General features: G+C 43.0%; 2 protein-coding genes across 2 annotated transcripts; one reads left to right on the top strand and one right to left on the bottom strand.

Moving 5' to 3' along the window:
• Positions 1 to 1,310: 1,310 nt before the first annotated feature.
• On the bottom strand, positions 1,311 to 14,592 carry tbc1d19 (TBC1 domain family, member 19). Its single transcript, XM_068713353.1, is given in 22 exon segments — positions 1,311 to 2,735; positions 3,755 to 3,825; positions 3,943 to 4,058; positions 4,333 to 4,424; positions 4,530 to 4,639; positions 4,804 to 4,836; positions 5,266 to 5,310; positions 5,542 to 5,626; positions 7,246 to 7,308; positions 7,511 to 7,585; positions 8,447 to 8,559; positions 10,416 to 10,454; positions 11,029 to 11,101; positions 11,282 to 11,395; positions 11,494 to 11,540; positions 12,414 to 12,477; positions 12,772 to 12,851; positions 13,007 to 13,077; positions 14,050 to 14,095; positions 14,208 to 14,280; positions 14,412 to 14,468; positions 14,470 to 14,592. Coding segments are annotated over 22 exon segments (1,581 nt in total). The 5' UTR covers positions 14,509 to 14,592; the 3' UTR covers positions 1,311 to 2,660.
• A 1,449-nt stretch (positions 14,593 to 16,041) lies between these two features.
• Positions 16,042 to 17,249, top strand: cckar (cholecystokinin A receptor). The gene is made up of 2 exons (XM_068713799.1): positions 16,042 to 16,396; positions 16,990 to 17,249. Exons 1-2 carry the CDS (start codon positions 16,276 to 16,278, stop codon positions 17,247 to 17,249), a joined length of 381 nt encoding a protein of 126 aa, XP_068569900.1. The 5' UTR covers positions 16,042 to 16,275.
• The last annotated feature ends 911 nt before the right edge of the window (positions 17,250 to 18,160 follow it).

Raw genomic sequence — 18,160 nt, forward strand, 5'->3', positions numbered from 1 at the left:
GCATGCACTACAAAGTTATTGACTGAGATGTAAAGACATGTAAACATCTGTTTTGGGAAAAAGGACAAAAAGGATGGGGAATAGCAGTTTGATAAAAAATAAAAAATAAATACATAAATAATCTCTCTCTTTCTTAAAAATTAAGAAAATGAGTACTCTTTCCAAAGTTAAGAATGAACTTCCAAACAACTACAAAGAAAAAACACAGGATTGTTAAGATTTCTTCAAAGGAACGTTCCGGATGCCAAAACCTCCCATTACTGTGGAGCCAACTTATCTGCATTCAGGTCTGCAAGCCATTCTCGGCTCAAGTGCTTCTCATTCAACTGTTCCAATTGTACAGGAATGAGTAAAATCCATGAGGTCAGTCAAAATAGAAATTCAGTAGCAACCATTTCTTTAATGGAAATGTCTGAACTAAAACCCTGTTTGGACGGCAGCACTGACTAAAACAGTGCATCTGTTCCGTCTCTTCCCAGAGACGGACCAGGAATGACACCAGTAAAGACCTTATTAGAGACTCGCTCAGGTTTGTCCTGGTCTGGGATCCCTCATTGAAAACGACAAGCCCAACTTTCTTACTGCTTTCCGAATTCACTTTAGCTCTGCACCTACTGAGGGTCGGTGGTCGGCCATACGTCTCAGAAACATTCTAGTCTCTGCGCTGTGCTTGTTTAGCATCCGCGTTATGTTGTTGCATATTGAATTACTTTGACTTTGACCGACACATGCTTCTGAGAAAGACCTAAAATACATGAACTTGAACTGTGCATGGTTAGGGCGCACTGAAGGGGAAGTGTTTTCACATAGTCCCGTTTTATTTGTTTTATTTTAATCTTAATCTTTTCCTGATGCCCTCATTTTTTTTCTTTTGATCAGATAAACCTTTATTGGTATGTAATTGTAATCCGTCTAAAAACAACTGGGACAGGGACATTACACAGGGCTGTGTCTTTGTAATGTCCAATTTAGTTAAAAATCTAACCTAATAATTGTTCAAACACTAACTGAGCTAACTGTACTAACAATAAATCTGTTCTAGCCTCAGAGCATGGGCAGACAGAAGTCACATCTCCCTGCAATGCATCCCATCAGCCACCAGGAGCGACCTCTTATGTGAGTGAACCACGCAGCAGGTAACAGTCGTCTCAGGAGGAACAGACTGCTGGAGGGCCAGAGGAGGTGCATGATAAAAGAGTCACCCGTGGGTGTCCTGGTAAACAGGTGGGAGATGTAGCAGAGAGAGAGAGAGAGAGAGAGAGAGAGAGAGAGAGAGAGAGAGAGAGAGAGAGAGAGAGAGAGAGGAGGGGCGGGGGGGAGAGACGAAAGGGAAGGACAGCATAATTCGATACGAGCCTGCAGAGGGGGGAGCAGGGAGGAAGGCAGCCAGCAGCGAGGGAGGAATAGAGCATATGCTACATGTAGGAGGAAGGCCGGCGGGTCAAGTCCCTCAAATGCTTCGGCCCGTCGCTTCAGCCTTTTCTAGAGCTGAAAAATACAGTATGCCCGAATATTCACCCCGTCACACGAACCGAGAAAAATATGGAATGCAGGAGCAGGAAAGATCATCAAATGTACTGAAGCATGACTGACTCAAGAGCTGCCGGACATTTCAAGGTCTAAGCTTTTAAAAAGGTTTTATTCAATAAGGATGGATTCAAACAATTCTATTTCATTTGAAAAAAGAAAGAAAAAGAAAAAAGTTATTGATGTTATTTGAGGATGAAAGACACTGGCTGACAAAGAATACTGTTAATACTATAGAAACATGATTTGATTGCATTCAAATAAAAAAAAAAAAGGTGAGATACACTGTATGGACTATACAAAACAGCTGAATACATTCAGGAATTAAATAAATATTCATGATGAAATGAAACAAATACTGGCACTAGAGGTGCTAAATGCCCCTTAAGCAGTAATATGCAATTTCTTGATAAATACAATACATTGTGTGTATACACAGCAGCTTCTAATATATATATATAGATATATATATATATATATCTATATATATATCTATATATATCTATATATATCTATATATAGATATATATATATATAGATATATATATATATACACGTTAACATGTTAATCCAGTTTGCGTCATTTGACTGTTTCTCTCGACAACGCTAATGCTTCCAATCTCCTCGCTCATCAGCGGCAGCGTTATCTAATAGCGTTCTAACAAGCAGGAGCTAGGGAGCTAATTGCACGAGCTAATTAACACTTCATTAGCCAAGCTTGGAGATGTTACTGTTGTTCTCCTTTTTTGCCATCTCAACACAATTTACTGCTTCGTGCGAGCCGCCTCTGAATGAGCGTCTTAGCTGATCCAAGCACTGCAGTGCATATCGTCTTTCCTGCAGAGCATATGGCTTCGGGAGGTTAGCTCAACCTTACCGGTTAGTGGGCTATACTTACATACTGTATAATATCTAATGACATGATATTCACTATTTATGGTGCATCCATGCTAATTTGGCTTTTTTTGTTTGAACTGTAGTGCAAGATGTGCAAGATGTGCATATCTTGCATCTCGGTGGATGATTGCCGACACCGTGTCAGTGTGTGGTTATAGCGTTTGCGGAAGTGGCGTTTCGGGAGCGTCTCTGTACGCTCCGTACCACGGCTCGCATCCTGCCGCTTCCAGTGCTCCTCAGATGGCCGTGGCAAATAGAAAGATCTGGATGAGCGGCATGACTTTCAGAGTTGAAAGGTCAGCGAGGACAGCCTGCAGTGTGCATGTCAAACAGAACACAAAAGAAGATCTGAAATCCCACACCTCCAAAAGCAATCTCACCGTAGCCCACTAAAAGAGACACATTTCTACATTTAAAAAAAACAAAAAAACCAACAGAGAGCGACATGCGCGGTGATCGTGCGGGATCCTTGGGAAGCGGCAATCCTTCATTCACAGTACACCTCTCTCCCCCCCGACCCTGTCCTTTTGGGATCGGAGGGAGATTAAATTTAGGGACCCTATCGTGTTTAGAGAGAGGGTTTAATATTTCAACGCTGGGCCTGAGGGTTCTAAATATAAGATAAGGAGCAGTATGTTATGATATCTTCTCTCCTGCCCCGGGGCAGGTGGTAAATGAGCAAGCAAATATCGCCGGCCAGCATCTTAAGAGCAGCAACATCAGCCCCCAATGCGTCACATTGTAGTTTAACCCCCTCGCACTCTGAGGGGGGGGGGGGGGGGGGCAAGTCATCATATGGTTTACTGGTTTCGGTCATATGATAGTGGGACCACAGTATGGGAGCGGGGGGGGGGGGGGGTATACAGTGCAGGCATGCACAAGAATAACATTACTGGTTACTAGAATAATGCGACACAAGCGACCGTGCGCAAGCTAGTAAGAGGAAGTTGGGTGTGTGCCAGATTTGCGTGACAGAATTCAGACTTATGAACATGGTTCTGAGCAGAAAGATGACATAAGTTATGGCTCGTTTAATATTCTCTGTGAAATAACATGTTTGTTTGTGATCGGCGGACGTGGAAGGGGGTAAAAGGGTGAGGATTCTTAAGTGTCCAGCCAGGCATTTTTCAGACATGTGCATGCAGAAGACCGGGTTACTGGTACTGGCTGGTCATTAACGGCTATTTACAGCCTTACAGGAGTATGTGGGGGGGGGGGGGGGGGGGGGGGACAGGGAGAGGACTGAAGTGTCAAACACACACACACACACACACACACACACACACACACACACACACACACACACAGGTCTAATGTGAGACGGACATACCTCAGCTGAGCCCAGGGACGTCACTTCCATCAGGTTCTCAGCGCGGAAGGCAAACACAGCGGCTGCTAGGACTGGAGGAGGTTTGTGTGTAGGGAGAGAGGCAACAGAAGAGATGAGGCATGTGGGGGAAGGAGGATCACATGTCAAGGCCTCTTACTGCAGAGTTTTGTAAGCGCAACAACTCTTACCTGCAACTACCTCCAGCGAATCGTATCCCAGGATTCGGTCCCAGAGAAGCAGCAGCTGGTCGGTAGACAGATAGCCAGAAAAGGCCCGAACCATCCACTTAAAGGCGATACGCAGCCTGGGGACAAAAGCAGCACATCTTAAGGCTCCGAGGATACGTTAAGTTCATTGTGATCAGGACATTGTGATTACAGATATTCACCACAAGATGGCAGAAGCGCATAATAGCAATGAGACAGCGTAGCTAAAAAAAAATAAAAAAAAGCAGCTGCAAAAATATAAATGAAGTATGAATTTGAGAATGATGATGATGATGTGTGTGTGTGTGTGTGTGTGTGTGTGTGTGTGTGTGTGTGTGTGTGTGTGTGTGTGTGTGTGTGCAGGCTACTCACGGCTGAGCCCCAATCTGTCGCAGGTGGTAGAAGAGCTGAGGCAGGTGGGTCTGGAGCAGCCGCTCAAACTGCAGGCACAAAGACACGATCCCCTGCAGGAGCGCACGTGCACAGGTTACGCACGTTCACGGAGGAAGACGTGCAGACGCCACAGACACACCGGAATGTTTTGATCTCGATATTTGGGAGTGGCTTACCGAGGGCGAGGAGGAGATGGAGTGCAATCTAAAGAAGTAGCGGATGTACATTTCCCTGAATACACTGTACAGCTTGGACGGCTCGTTGTACAGGAAACACAAAGGTGCCACTGCAGGACGAAGGAAACACGCATATATATATATACACACACACACACACACACACACACACACACACACACACACACACACACACACACAGTTACATATTGTTGTTGCAGTATTCCTCCTGCAAGTTTAGCGTGAGAACCAAACGGGGGGAAAATATACTCACCGTACATCGAAAACCCATGAAAAGGGATTACACCTGTGAAAATGAGATTTTTCAGTAAATACAGTTTTATGTATTTATGTATTTAGGATAAGCCCCTTTAAGATGGGGTACTACACACAAAGCAACGACATTAAAATGGCAACCGACAAAACAAAAATAGTAACTAAATACATCCGATAAATGGCCAAAAGTTGCCATTTAACGGTTGTTTATTAATGTCTCTTTAAAAGCACAATATCTCAAAATAGGAGATCGAAGCATTCTTAAAACATATCAAATGATGTCAAATATGATGTAAATTATTCTATTATCATGTAGATAAACAGAATATCATTTAGTCTTCATAAAAAAACTTTCACAGATGCGCAAAATACTATATGTGAATGAGTAAGAAAATGTCAAAAATTTTACTTTTGTTGTTTTCTATATAAAATGATATGATGCAGATGTTTGCAGACTCACCGTTGGGAGGATAAACAACAACACACTCGTCCTCTCCTCCCTTCCCTGTTCAACAGACACACAGATCCATTAATAATCAGTGTGTGTGTGTGTGTGTGTGGTTCCTGATTACTACTACTGCCATGCACGGGTATCTGTAGCTCATCTGAGTACAGCGGCGCTCTTTTGAGTCCATGTGACGATGTGGTGTGTGTCCAAGTGTGTGTGTGTGTGTGTGTGTGTGTGTGTGTGTGTGTGTGTGTGTGTGTGTCCTTGGTGAAGGCCACATCACCTCACCCTGGATGAAGGATCTGGGAGGAGTGGCACTGTTGTATTTGAAGTGCTCCAAGACGGCGGTGTCTCGAGAGAAACACAGCAACACCTGGCAACACACAGTGTGGAATTAAACAGGCTTTGATTCTAATCAAAGGGTTGCGATTTGCTAAGCGTCCATTTTTCTAGAAGTCGATTTGATTCAGTAGACTCGCATGATTTGAGTCAAGTTTTTGGCGTATAGGTTTATTCTAAGAATAATTTAATACAAAACTAATACATAGGCTAGATAAGACATGGGATTAAAAGCATGTCCCCTTTAAAATAACCTGAATAAAAATGCATTTATGTCTCTAATAAAACAATAGGGAATAGACAGGGTTTAAAGGATGTGGGCTAAAACCACACAAGAAGCCTAATTCTCCGAAACAATAATTATCCTAAACAATGTTAAACTAAATGTTCAACTACGCAATAATTAAGATGAGTGTTTATGACGGCATTCAAAATGTGCCACCTGGAGCCAGCCTTTCAGGATGTCCTGACGCAGGCAGAACCGGAGGCTCGAGTGGGAGTGGACGCTCGCTTCAGGAAAAACGACCAAAGCGGAGCTCTTTCCATTACGGTCCAATTTCTTTTTGAGAGCCGATTTCATTTCCTACGGCCACTTCAGCTGAATTACATTAAGGGGGGGGGGGAGAGAACAATCTCTCTCAGGCAAAAATAAGACGGCAGCCATTTATAAGAGTTAATTAATAGGAGAGGCCTATAGCATGTTTTTAAGGGTACTTGCTGGGTACAAAACAGGGCGGTCCATCGTCATACTTGAAGTATTTTTGTCTGTTTGTGATAGATGTTGTACTGGGAGGCAGGACAAAGTTTAATAAGTAAAAGCCGTAGAACAATACATGTAAATAGTTCAGTTATTGACTTGATATAGTCTGAAAACCTTTTTATCTAGTGCAAACCTGATTCTGTAGAGGTGCCTAATAATCAGGTGAATCAAAGTGAGCGTTCTCTAGCGTAACCTGTTTGAATCCACCCCCCCCCCCCCCCCCCACAGCGAGTGGATTCTTTCACTGCCTAGCAAAGTTTACCATCAGTCAATATTGACGGCGATACCGGAGCTTTGTTCTCGCTACGCCTGTGTGCTCATTGGTCAGCCGCCGAGGAAGCCGCGACGTGTTGACAGCTGCTGAATGAACGGGTTGCCGAGTATACGGCGATGCGCAAACAGAGCGGCGACTACCGGAGCAGCTAATAATAATAATAATAATTACAGCTTGTATCCTCGTCTGGGATGAATGCGTAACTGTAGGCACAGAGCTGTAAAACAGTCAACTGTCGAATCGCTTATGGGTGACGCTTCAGCTGCTATCTAGTGGAATGAAAACGTTTTGAATAAGCTAGTGATTAGATTTAATATCTGTGGGAGAACGTGTTGAAACGCTGACTTCTTAAAGAGAGGCGATAAAAAGCTATTGGCCGTGTAAAAATTAAAATTCGGCCCCAAAAGGAGGGAAGGACAGAGAAAGTTGGAGTTTATATCCTACATAAAAGGTGTATAAAAACATGAGATATATATATATATATATATATATATATATATATATATATATATATACACATACACACACACATATATATATATATATATATACACACACACATTTGGCTGTTTGCTGTCCCTATATTTAATATGTTAAACAGTGGTAGAGTAGACCGTACCTGATAGAGGAAATCTTCAAACACAAAGTAGTAGTCGTCGTTACTGGCAGTGAGCTTCACATCCTGGAGGGCAGAAAGTTCAGAAATACATTTAGTACATTAAATATATATATATATATATATATATATATATATATATATATATATATACACAGAGATTGTGTGTATCAGAGAATATTTCCAGGAAATAACCTTAAAGTTCATGTCACGCAGGAGCCATTCTTTGAGATGGGAATCTAAAATTCACTTGAGTGTTGTTTCGTACCTTGTAGATGAGGTTGTCCACCAGCAGGTCATGTTGTATGACTCCAGCCGTGAGCTGCTCATAATGCATCACATCCTGAACACAGCAAAGATCCAACATGGTTTATGTGTATAATAACCTGCATAAAAGTCATTTCCAGAGCCCGACATGTGTGGCCTTTTTGATAAATGAACCTGTTTGTTTACAGAATGTTGGTGTTAATCCTACACTGAGGTTATCTGGACAGAATCAAATTCCAGTTCTCTATGCTATGTCAAAGATCACCCCGTTCAACTGCTACATCAAGTTTATGCGTTGTGACGGCGATGACAGAAGGATTAAACCGAGCTTAATGGATGGGCGTCTCGTTTCCTGACCACATGGTTAAACTCAAACGCGTCTCCGGTTGGAGACGGGTCGCATCGGCCGCTGCGAAACGCGAGGAGAACAGGAACAGAGATGGTCATTTTGACAGCTGATGACGCAGCGAGACAATGCACACGCTGTCCTTCTAACTCTGACTGTTTAATGCGTTTGCCCTTTTGCCGTCCAGAGCAAGGTGAACACTCTCCAGACCTCAGTCGGGTCCGTGTCCCCCCCCCCCCCCAGGACTCAATCGTCCCATCACAAGCATTTGTTTTTATCAACTTGGACTCAACGGGAGACTCTGGACTCCAGCGTCTTACGCGGCGCATCGCCACACAGACAGGCAGCTGCTCTGGTTGGGCTAACTGTGCTAAATGGACCTGACTATTACCTGTGAAAACGTCACCTTGTAGTAAACATGCAGTTTGGGAATCACTGCAGCTGTGTGTGCTCGGCTGCTTTAAAAGAAACACTGACGGTTAGCAGCCACTCAGCTGTGTGTGTGTGTGTGTGTGTGTGTGTGTGTGTGTGTGTGTGTGTGTGTGTGTGTGTGTGTGTGTGTGTGTGTGTGTGTGTGTGCGCATATAGTACCTGTGGCTGGTTGTTAGAGTTCAGGATGAGGGCCCACAGGTCAGCACGGAGCCCCGTGGAGCAGCCCTGCCGGCTGTACTGCTGCGCTGCTGCACTGTCCTGCTCCATAACCACTGGTGAAAGAGAAGAAGACATGCACAGTCTATATTTACTCCATGGACAGTTTTAGAGCTGAACATGTTACATACATTTTACACAAATAAATTTGATTTAAAAAAAATTATGAATTCAATAAACTCAATAATTAAAGTTAAATTGAATTTAAATAAATAAAGTAAATTAAGTCAAATGTATTTTTCTAATTAAATTAAGTCAAATGTAATTAAAATAAATGTATTAATTATTTATTTATGTATTAAATTAATTATTTATTTATGTATTAATTATATTGACTACATTTTAATTCACTAAATGAGTTAAATGTAATACAATTTAAAAAAATAAAAAAATATGAATGAATATATTAAAGGGAATTACATCAAATGATTTATAATTTATTCATTTGAATCAATAGTATAATATAATTCAATTAATTAATAATTCATTAATTAATCACATTTACGTTAATGAATCAACCATTGAATGAAATTGCATCAAAATACTTATGTTGCTTTTAACTTAATTTAGGACAATAAATTTGACCTGCTGACCAAGATGACTAACAAGAATTCATAGAAAGCCTCATGATTTGCTGGTGAACTGATATAATATGTACAAACAGCAGCTGGGAAGATGAACACCTGCACATCTTGAATGGCCGCACAACAACAGCGCTCCAACAGTGAAGAGGTTTGTTTTCTTCAACAAAACTTGGAAAGGACGACCTCCATAATAAAAACATCTTCCAACGGGGGACTTTGATGCATCCAAAAAAAACAATCAGATAAGTTATGAAAACTACTGCAAATATGGCGTATGATTAATCTCAGAGTGGGCAGGCTGTAGCTTCATATCCACATGTTTGGGCTCCACGGGCTCCTTCAAACGTACACAGAGGTTCACAATTCATTCTGTATAAACATAAAAAAAAAAAAAATCATAACACAGACGTTCCCATAATGGTGATAATTACATAACTTTCCAAAAAAAACAAAAACACTGTGGAGACAGCCTCTCCCACATCTCCATTCGACCCTAAATCTCTGTTGTGACAGTAGCCAAAAACACACAGCCCTATGACTTAAGGTGCTGGCCAGTCATAACATAAACGAACACACTCCTCGCCTCTTAAATTTCCTGTTTGAGTGCACTTAACACTTGCTTTTGGAATACAAACTCGAAAGGCTTGGGACCCCGACGCACAGCCAACCACGGGGTGAAATAGTGGAGCTGGGCTCCCTGTGTGTACAGAGTAGAGCTTGTGTCGATCGATGTCTGATCGGTGTCCTGAAGAAGGTCGGTGTGTTTACGCCGGGTTCACAGCAGAGCAATGAGGGGAGACCGGGTGTCTATTGGGCCAATAGAATATTACGGCACCTGAGAGGAGGACTCATTCAAAACGGCAGGAGCTGACGATGCGGCGGTCAGGAAAACTGATATTTCTGAATATAATGAATGTATTATTTTCATGCACTCTATATGTAGCCTCACATGCCCCAGTGGATATACTTAGAATGTGTGTTTCTGCTCTCCAAAAGAATATTTAAAACATAAATAAATCCAGATCTGTAAAATATAAAACTGTAGCCTAAGGTCCCTCTACTAAAGATGGAGATAATACTAATGATCATTCATGAATAATCATAATGTATTGATACTCCTGGTGCCTTGTTGGTGCTCTTAGTTCAGATTCGGGTGCTTGGACTCCGGTATACCTGCTATTTTTTTTTTTTTTTATTCGTACTTAATTTAGATTAATTTGTGGAGAAAATGTTGCACATTAATGCATTTAAACACCTCAACAAAAAGGAATTAGAATAACAGAAACACATAAAGAAACTATTTTGAAATCCAGTAACCACACACTGACCTTTTTTCCCGATTTGAACATACTCGTTCTCAAACAAGTCTGCACACGAATAAGAGAGGAGAGAGAGAGAGAACAAAACAGATTAATAATCGCCCTGGTATGGGCTCCGTTTTTTTTTTTTTTTTTCAAACTAATGTTATCTCTGTGATTTACAAACGCAGAGCCGGTGGACACAAGTCTATTTAAAGTCTAAACACCGGGCTGTAACAACGTCAATATCTGGAACTTAACAGAGATATTGTTTGAGAAAACCCAGACAGCCATGTGGCGCAGGAGAGGCCGGAGCGGTACACACACCGCTCGACCCCGCTGCTCGTCAGGTAACACATTTATTTTTTGTTATTTCTGATTAATTGCCGCTAGAATGAAGATGGGTTTCGGTATGAAATTAAAAAAAAAAGCTGCTGAATGGATGTCTTACCTCTCTTTATTACTAATCATAAACTACATGCTGGTATACATGCGATAGGATAGAAAGATTAAATATAAAGCGGCCGCCAGCAGCTGCTTAGCTTAGCTTAGCTTAGCACAGACGTGTGTTTTTTGTATGTAAATAATCATATTTCTCAAAATGTGAAACCATTCCTTTAACTATGCATTAGTGTAGTAATACCTGGATGGATGTGTGCATGGTCATCGATCCCCAGCTGCCCAGAGGTCAGGTTCAGCTCTGAGTAGGCCCCTCTCTGACAGTTTAACACACACACACACACAAAAAAAACAAAATGTCACATCCATTGTGCATTTCCTGTGGCAGCTCAACAGGACGTACTGTCGTATGCGTTGGAACTCGGCAGGTCACTAGAGAAAGCTAGAGGAACGGACGAGAAATCACAACGGACCGGGCGCCCACATGGGTCCCCTACCAGCTGCGGGATGTCCCGGACGTTGAGGGGGGACCTGGATGAGACCCCCAGTGGCTCCTGACGCTGTACGTCCTCGCTGCTGTCGTGATTCGGATTCCGCAGGCCGACTAGCACCTGTGTGGAAAGCGATAACGCAGCATATGGGAATTCATTTTTTTTTTTTTTTTTTTCTTTCACCGAATACTCTTAAACTGCAAAAAACATGTGCTTACCTCCAGAAAGTCTTTCGGGGCGTAAACGGGCCTAAAGCTGGTCAGATCTGTAGAGACAACAGAGACATTAATGAAGCTCTACGTGTCTTAAGTGGGACCTGCAGCTGATACATGGACACAATGTTTACGTGTGCTATTCCAGAACAGCTGTAAAACCTAGACTACACAAACGAATCCGGCCGTGAAGTCCATTAATGAACTAGAACTCGTATGTACTTCAGAAGGCATTTGTGACACTCTACCAAAGAACAGCGCAGGACGGTTGAGCTGCGTTCAGCCCGGCTTTTAAGTGGGACTTCCACGCACCGTCGTAAATTAAAGTGCCGCGTCGACCCCGAGAGAACGAGGGCGCGTTTAGGTCTGGACGGATACGGAGGGGATGCCGCTCGTTATCGCAGCTCCGTCCCGAAGGAGGGGGGGGGGGGGGGGGTCTGGACAGCTTCTATGCTCACAGTCCAAAGTGTTTACAGCCGCGGGACGGAAACATCCCAAATGTTATGATATGGCAGTGAGCTGTGATAGCATTTGGTCGGGACACAGGGTTACCGTGTAATGTACCGGCTCGGAGTGCTAACGGTCGGTTCACTGAGAGGTTTTCACAGTGAGTCACCTGAGACTAAATCATGAGAAATACTTGCGCTGTGTCTGAAACAAGCTCGGCGGCTAACAATTAGCGCTGCGACTCCAGGCTGTGCTTTCAACCGGAACGGGGTTTTTTCCCCCAGAATCAAACATCTGGAAAACCTGATTTTTATACTTTTTCAGATGTTTCAGTGCGTTCCCCAGTTCCTCTCCTGGATGATTACTGGTACTCGTGCTAGATCTGGTTCAGAGATGTGTTCGGCTGATGCAAAACACACCGGCGAGCATCAACACTAATCTTTCATAAAAAGGCAGATCGCTGGGTAATGTCTGGAGACCTGGTTCATCTGTGCCCATCTCGTTCCATTTGTTGGCGAGCTCCTTCTGCTCCGCCGCGGGCCTCTGCGGAGTGGGGCGGAGAAAAAAAAAAAAAAAAGGGGGGGGGGGGGGGGGGGGGGGGGGTAAGATTTCAACAAAACAAAACACAGCCGAAAACAATGTCACGTTAGAAATGTGGTACGGCAACAAGGACAAAATTCTAAAAGCTGATTCCCAAACCGCATGTTTCCAAATAAGCACTTTCCTGCGTGTTTTTGCACCGTGACATTATGACGGCCTTTGCCAGAGAACCTGAAGTAAGAGCTGCCGTGATCACACTACTGTCCGTTGGCTGTGGATTGACAATATTGGAGTTACCATGCGAGCCAGAGGCACTCCGAGCTCTGTGCTCATGCTGTTCAGGCTTTTGAGGACACGCTTCTCCCAGCCGGCCTGCGTAAGAGAGCGACACACACACACACACACACACACACATTCAGAAACACTTGGGTTCGGATCTATGTCTCTGAAATCAGAGAGTGAAGAAGAAGAAGAAGAAGAAGAAGAAGAAGAGAGGAGTGACGGAGATAAGAAGAGACAGACTGACCTGTGCCCGTGCGCATGTAGGCCAGCGGCTCTTTGAGATGCTCTGGAGGAGCTGCAGGATGGCTCGGGGGCAGCTGGCTAGAATAAGCAAACACAAGAGATGGGGGGGGTGGGGTGGGGGGGGGCAATGAGTGTTACAGTACAATAAAAATATCAAGTAAATATCCACTGTGCTTTTGAGGGATTGAAGCCACTATGAACGCAAAGTTGTTATAAAGAAACTGCTTAAAAGTGCTTCAGCTGTCAAAAACAAATAGCGTGTTGAGATTCTTCTTTTTGAAACAGGCAGTCGGTCACCATTAGCGGCAGTCGGCGCATTAGTGCCTCAGATGAGTCAGAGGCGCGGCCGTGTCACTTCCCCCCCGCTAAGCATGCTCAGCGGCGATATTGAATGACTCGAGGTCCCGGTGCGTTAACAACGTTCGAACTAATCTAAACACCTATAAGGGGCGCACAGCGCTGACGAATGGCCAGAAGGAGGAGGCGTTTCGTCAGTGGTGTGTGTCATCCTTTTAAAAGCATTAAGAGTGTTTTCAGAGAGAGAGAGAGAGAGAGAGAGAGAGAGAGAGACCCTCGAAGGTGAGAGAGCTCAGTGGAGAAAGGAACACCTTTCACAAGATGTTTATTGAAGGTTCAAAGTGTTTCCCAGCTGTGTAGCGATTCGATTCTAATAAAGATTATTACTAATGAGAGCTAAAAGGACATAAATCCGGATTGTTATGGAGTACTTAACAATGGTTTACGAAGTCTTCTTGATAGACCAATTAACTAGTGAGCATTATGACGCCAATGACACTGAAAGGAGAAGGTGAGCTAAAGCAACATAACGATGTGAGGCACAAATAGTCTGTGAAAGGCTACTTTGTATCCAAATGATCAATAATACCCCAAAACTCACACGGTGCACAAAAAATACTTTAATGGAGTTATTCATATGCAACTTTAGTAGCTTCTGTCTATCACACAGAGGGCCTGGTATAGCTCTTGATATGTGTGTGTGTGTGTGTGTGTGTGTGTGTGTGTGTGTGTGTGTGTGTGTGTGTAACTTACACGTGCAGTTCTCTGTACACTGCATTCTGTAGCTGTCTCTCCCAGCCTGTAAAACAAGGGCACACGTCATCAACACACAGACATGATAATAATAATAATAATAATATATTAGTTCTATGTTTTATTAGAATAATAGGCGAGAGGCTCAAGCGGCCCACCTGAGGTTTTGAGAAAACTGCGCACGTCTTCTTTTAGGGAATCCAATTTGACCTCAGGTTGATGCAAACACTCCTGCGTGACAAAAGATAAAGTTGGATATGTTGTAAATTGCCGTTACTAGCGGCACACGTTTCCGCTTGCCTCCTCACCCCTCGCGAGGTTTGACAGCATTAGCCGCAAGCTAGCTAGCCCCGCTGACTCACTTTGGCTCGTCTCTCTATCTGAGAGTGCAGATGGCTTCCCTTCAGCCGCTGCACGATTGTGAGCGATGGTCAGCGATAACTCGGAGCCCTCGTCCATCCCTCCTCAACCAAAGCGTGGGCGTCTTGAAACGGCACCGTTTTTGACGTGTTGGTGCATTAGCAGCATCCGCCCCCTGCAGAGGTTACTTAGCAACTGAGGGACGGTCAGTTGCGCGTGGTGCAGAGGGGGGGGGGGGAAACAAGAACCGGGAATTTTTGGTTCCGGGATGAATAGCTTTCATTTTTTTTATTTTTTATTTTTTTTTTGGGGGGGGGGGGGGGGGGGGGGGGGGGGACATATTTAAAGTAGCATAAAATGAAAATACTCAAATAAAATACAAGTACCTGAACAGTACTTAAGTGTAGTACTTGAGTAAATAACATATAATATCACATTTGAAAAAAATAAGCCTTCACATGTGACACATTTCATTGATGGGATGTAGTGCTAACTAAGTACATTACTCGTGTACTGCAGGCCTCAAGCTCAGTTTTGTTGTACTTGTACTTAACTTGAGTATTTTCATTTACGCTCCTTCACACTTCTACTCATCGCAGATGGAAATATTGCACTTTATACCTCACGACACTTATCTGACAGCTTAAGTAATATGACTTCTATATGATCGGATAACAAAATCCAATTTATAGTTATTATGAATTAAAATACCCAACATCTCATCTTCATGACTTGAAATGACCCCAATATGAACTGCTCTAGTCAGAGGCGAATCAGAGCACCGGTGTTTTCTTCCTGTTTACTTCCGAGGCAAAGGCAATTAAGGTGCATCTGTTGTGAAAATTACTTGTCTGTGTTTTCATATAAGTGACAGTGATGTCGCGAAGCTGCTTTAAACCGGCATTGTAAACCATCTCTTGGGTTTGATTAACCATAACTAACCTTAAAATGTCACCCGCTGTTTCTCCCACACGCGAATATATAGCTTCACGCCCGAATCTGTCATCAGGAGTTTATGATAACATGAATATACTTTCTTGGCTCTTGCAGGGAGTTGGACAATATTGTTCAACATGTGACCGACCCCCAAATATTGGAGCCGGCGTTGTTTGGGCTCTAATGACAGAGCATCTCTGCACCCTTCAGAACAATTACAGCACGAGCCAATGGACTTCCATATTGCTGCTGACAATGTTCACATGAAATGCCACTGCAGGCAATATCCTGCTTTGAAATGTGTCATGGAAGCACGGTCATAGATAGCCTAGACGCAGCACAGAACACTCCTGGTACCAGACATCTGACATTTACCAATGCAGTTCGTTTCAGTTTTGCACCTTGACTTGATGTCTTTTGTCCCATCAGTCCTCTCTTTTAAAATGATGCGGGGGAATTTGACATATTTGAGGTATTAATAAAGAATCAAGAAGGATGCTCAATGCGGACAACATATCGTATACTTATGTGTGCAGCATCTATATTACTGCAATGATTTACGACTGTTTGTTTTATAAAAAAACAAAAAAAGAGGGGGAAGGGGGGGGGGGCGAGATGCTGACTTGCACAAACCCTAAAGGCGGGCTGAGCACTCAAGAATGCAACCCGTGCACATGTTGTCAGTAGATGGAAATGCTGAGCACGAGTGGAGCGCAGCGCACCAGAGCGCACGGAAACTTGTAGAGACCATTGTTAATATTTTTCCTTATTTCTTCTTTCTTTCTTTTTTTTTTAAAAAACTCGACTGAGACGAACAGTTTGTGACCCATCTCATTATTTTTTTTGTTTCTTTTCGTGCAAGAGCATGACGCACGCTGTTCATACCATATGACTGCTTTTTTTACTTGAGGCTAGAGGAGAGAACGCGACATGGAGACGTTTACAATACACGACATGCTCATAAATTCAACTGACCTGAATAAGATTTTATGTAATTTTGGAATCAAGAACATTTCGGAGTGCGAGCAGGAACGTTCGCCCGAACCTAAAGGTACAGTGAATTTATCTATTTTATAGATATGCCATCCTGTCTAACAGTAGATAGTTGTATTCAGAAGTGTGATATTTTCTTTTGTTCCAAATGCAACCAATTGTTTGTTCCAAAAGAGCGACTGTTTTGGGCATTTCATGGCGTGAAATGCGCATTACGCACATATGGCTCAGGACCTTCACAAAGCCAATGCAGTCTGCTATTAGTGACCCATATGTTGTCGGTGAACGCTGCTTTTGACAATGCCAAGTGAACCGAAATGCCATTAAACGCGTAATGGATACAAGATATATAGGATTAAATGGCACAAGGCTTGCGCATTTCTATGGAGAAAAATCTAAGAGGAAGGATGCAACATATTGAGATTTCAAATTTCAGTTATGCTCATTATGGTGAGAGATACTGTCCCCAAATCTACTGTGTATAAATGAACAGATGGGAATATTTTAGAAGTATTAGAGCGATTTCATGAATTTCAGCATACAAAGAAACCGCGCGAGGGAGAGTGTGAGTAAAAATAGCGCACATTTTAAGAATGACGTGACCCAGAGTTTATGTGTTTGTGCACCCGTGTGTCTCCCCACTCCTCTCAGACATCAACCAGACCGTGCGGATCGTCCTCTACGGCCTCATCTTCCTCCTCAGCCTCCTGGGCAACAGCCTCATCATCGCAGTCCTGGTGAGGAACAGGCGCATGAGGACCGTCACCAACCTCTTTCTGCTGTCGCTGGCCGTCAGCGACCTGATGGTCTCTCTGGTCTGCATCCCCTTCACCCTCATCCCCAACCTCATGAGGGACTTCATCTTCGGCACCGGCATGTGCAAGCTGGTCATGTACTTCATGGGTGAGTGAAATTATGATATTAGATTATTTTTTTGGTTATCTTTAAATTGAGATTTATCTTAATTTTTGTGTTTTTGTGGCCTTAAATCATCTTTACAGTTAAATTATACAGTTTTCTGAACTTATATATACATATTGAAATGTGTATATGTTATATATTTATATTTTTATGGTATATGTATGTCGGAGAGGGAGGATATTTACAGTCATATTAGGCAATGTCCTGCACAAAGGTCCCTTTACGGGCATGTTCATGGTGATTTGGTGATTTAGTGAGTTCAAAATGAACTAAAAACATGTCGTCAAAAGTGTGGATTTACCAAAAAGTACACTCACCCTCATGATATTTACAGACAGGGTCTACAATTGGTCTTGAGCAAAAGGATGGATGCTGGGTAGTAAAAACCAATAGGAAATGAAAAATTTGAAAAAAAATGAAAAAGTTCTTCAACAAAACTTTAAAGTCCCCCCCCAAAAAAGCACGCGTCTGAGCTTCACCGTGCAGAATGAAGACGTACAGGATGTGCAGAGTTTGACACTGAAGGCTGTTTTTTCACAGTCGCATCTGTTGAAGGGGACAAAGTTCCACTGTGCTCACTTTGCAATCTGAGCTGAAGGCGTGTACGTACAAGCAGCCAATCCAACATGGTCCGATATGCAATTTGCAGAGGTGTGATGTAAGATACAGTGGCTGAACATAAGACAGCTCAGCGCGCGTAAACAGCACAACCTGACCCACTTAAGTCAGACAGAGGCAAATCAAATCAGTGCAGGAGTTGAGAAAGACAAAGAGCATTCACTCAACTCTCAAAGCATTATGAGTTCTCCCACATTATGAGTGCTTAAAATAATTTCTATAAAAGTGTATTAACAGCATTAACTTTCCTCCAGCTGTTTTTGCTAATTTCTTCCTCAACAAC

The sequence above is a fragment of the Cebidichthys violaceus genome, unplaced genomic scaffold (genome assembly GCF_023349555.1).
Source record: "Cebidichthys violaceus isolate CVI_PGR_0920_01 unplaced genomic scaffold, fCebVio1.0.p SCAF_19, whole genome shotgun sequence".
NCBI lineage: Eukaryota > Metazoa > Chordata > Actinopteri > Perciformes > Stichaeidae > Cebidichthys > Cebidichthys violaceus.

What these genes read in the sequence shown, in the direction of transcription:
- cckar (XM_068713799.1), top strand. Translation starts at nt 16,276, where the DNA reads ATGGAGACGTTTACAATACACGACATGCTCATAAATTCAACTGACCTG. An exon ending in ACGTTCGCCCGAACCTAAAG is followed by an intron (nt 16,397 to 16,989) that starts GTACAGTGAATT and finishes CACTCCTCTCAG; the next exon opens with ACATCAACCAGACCGTGCGG.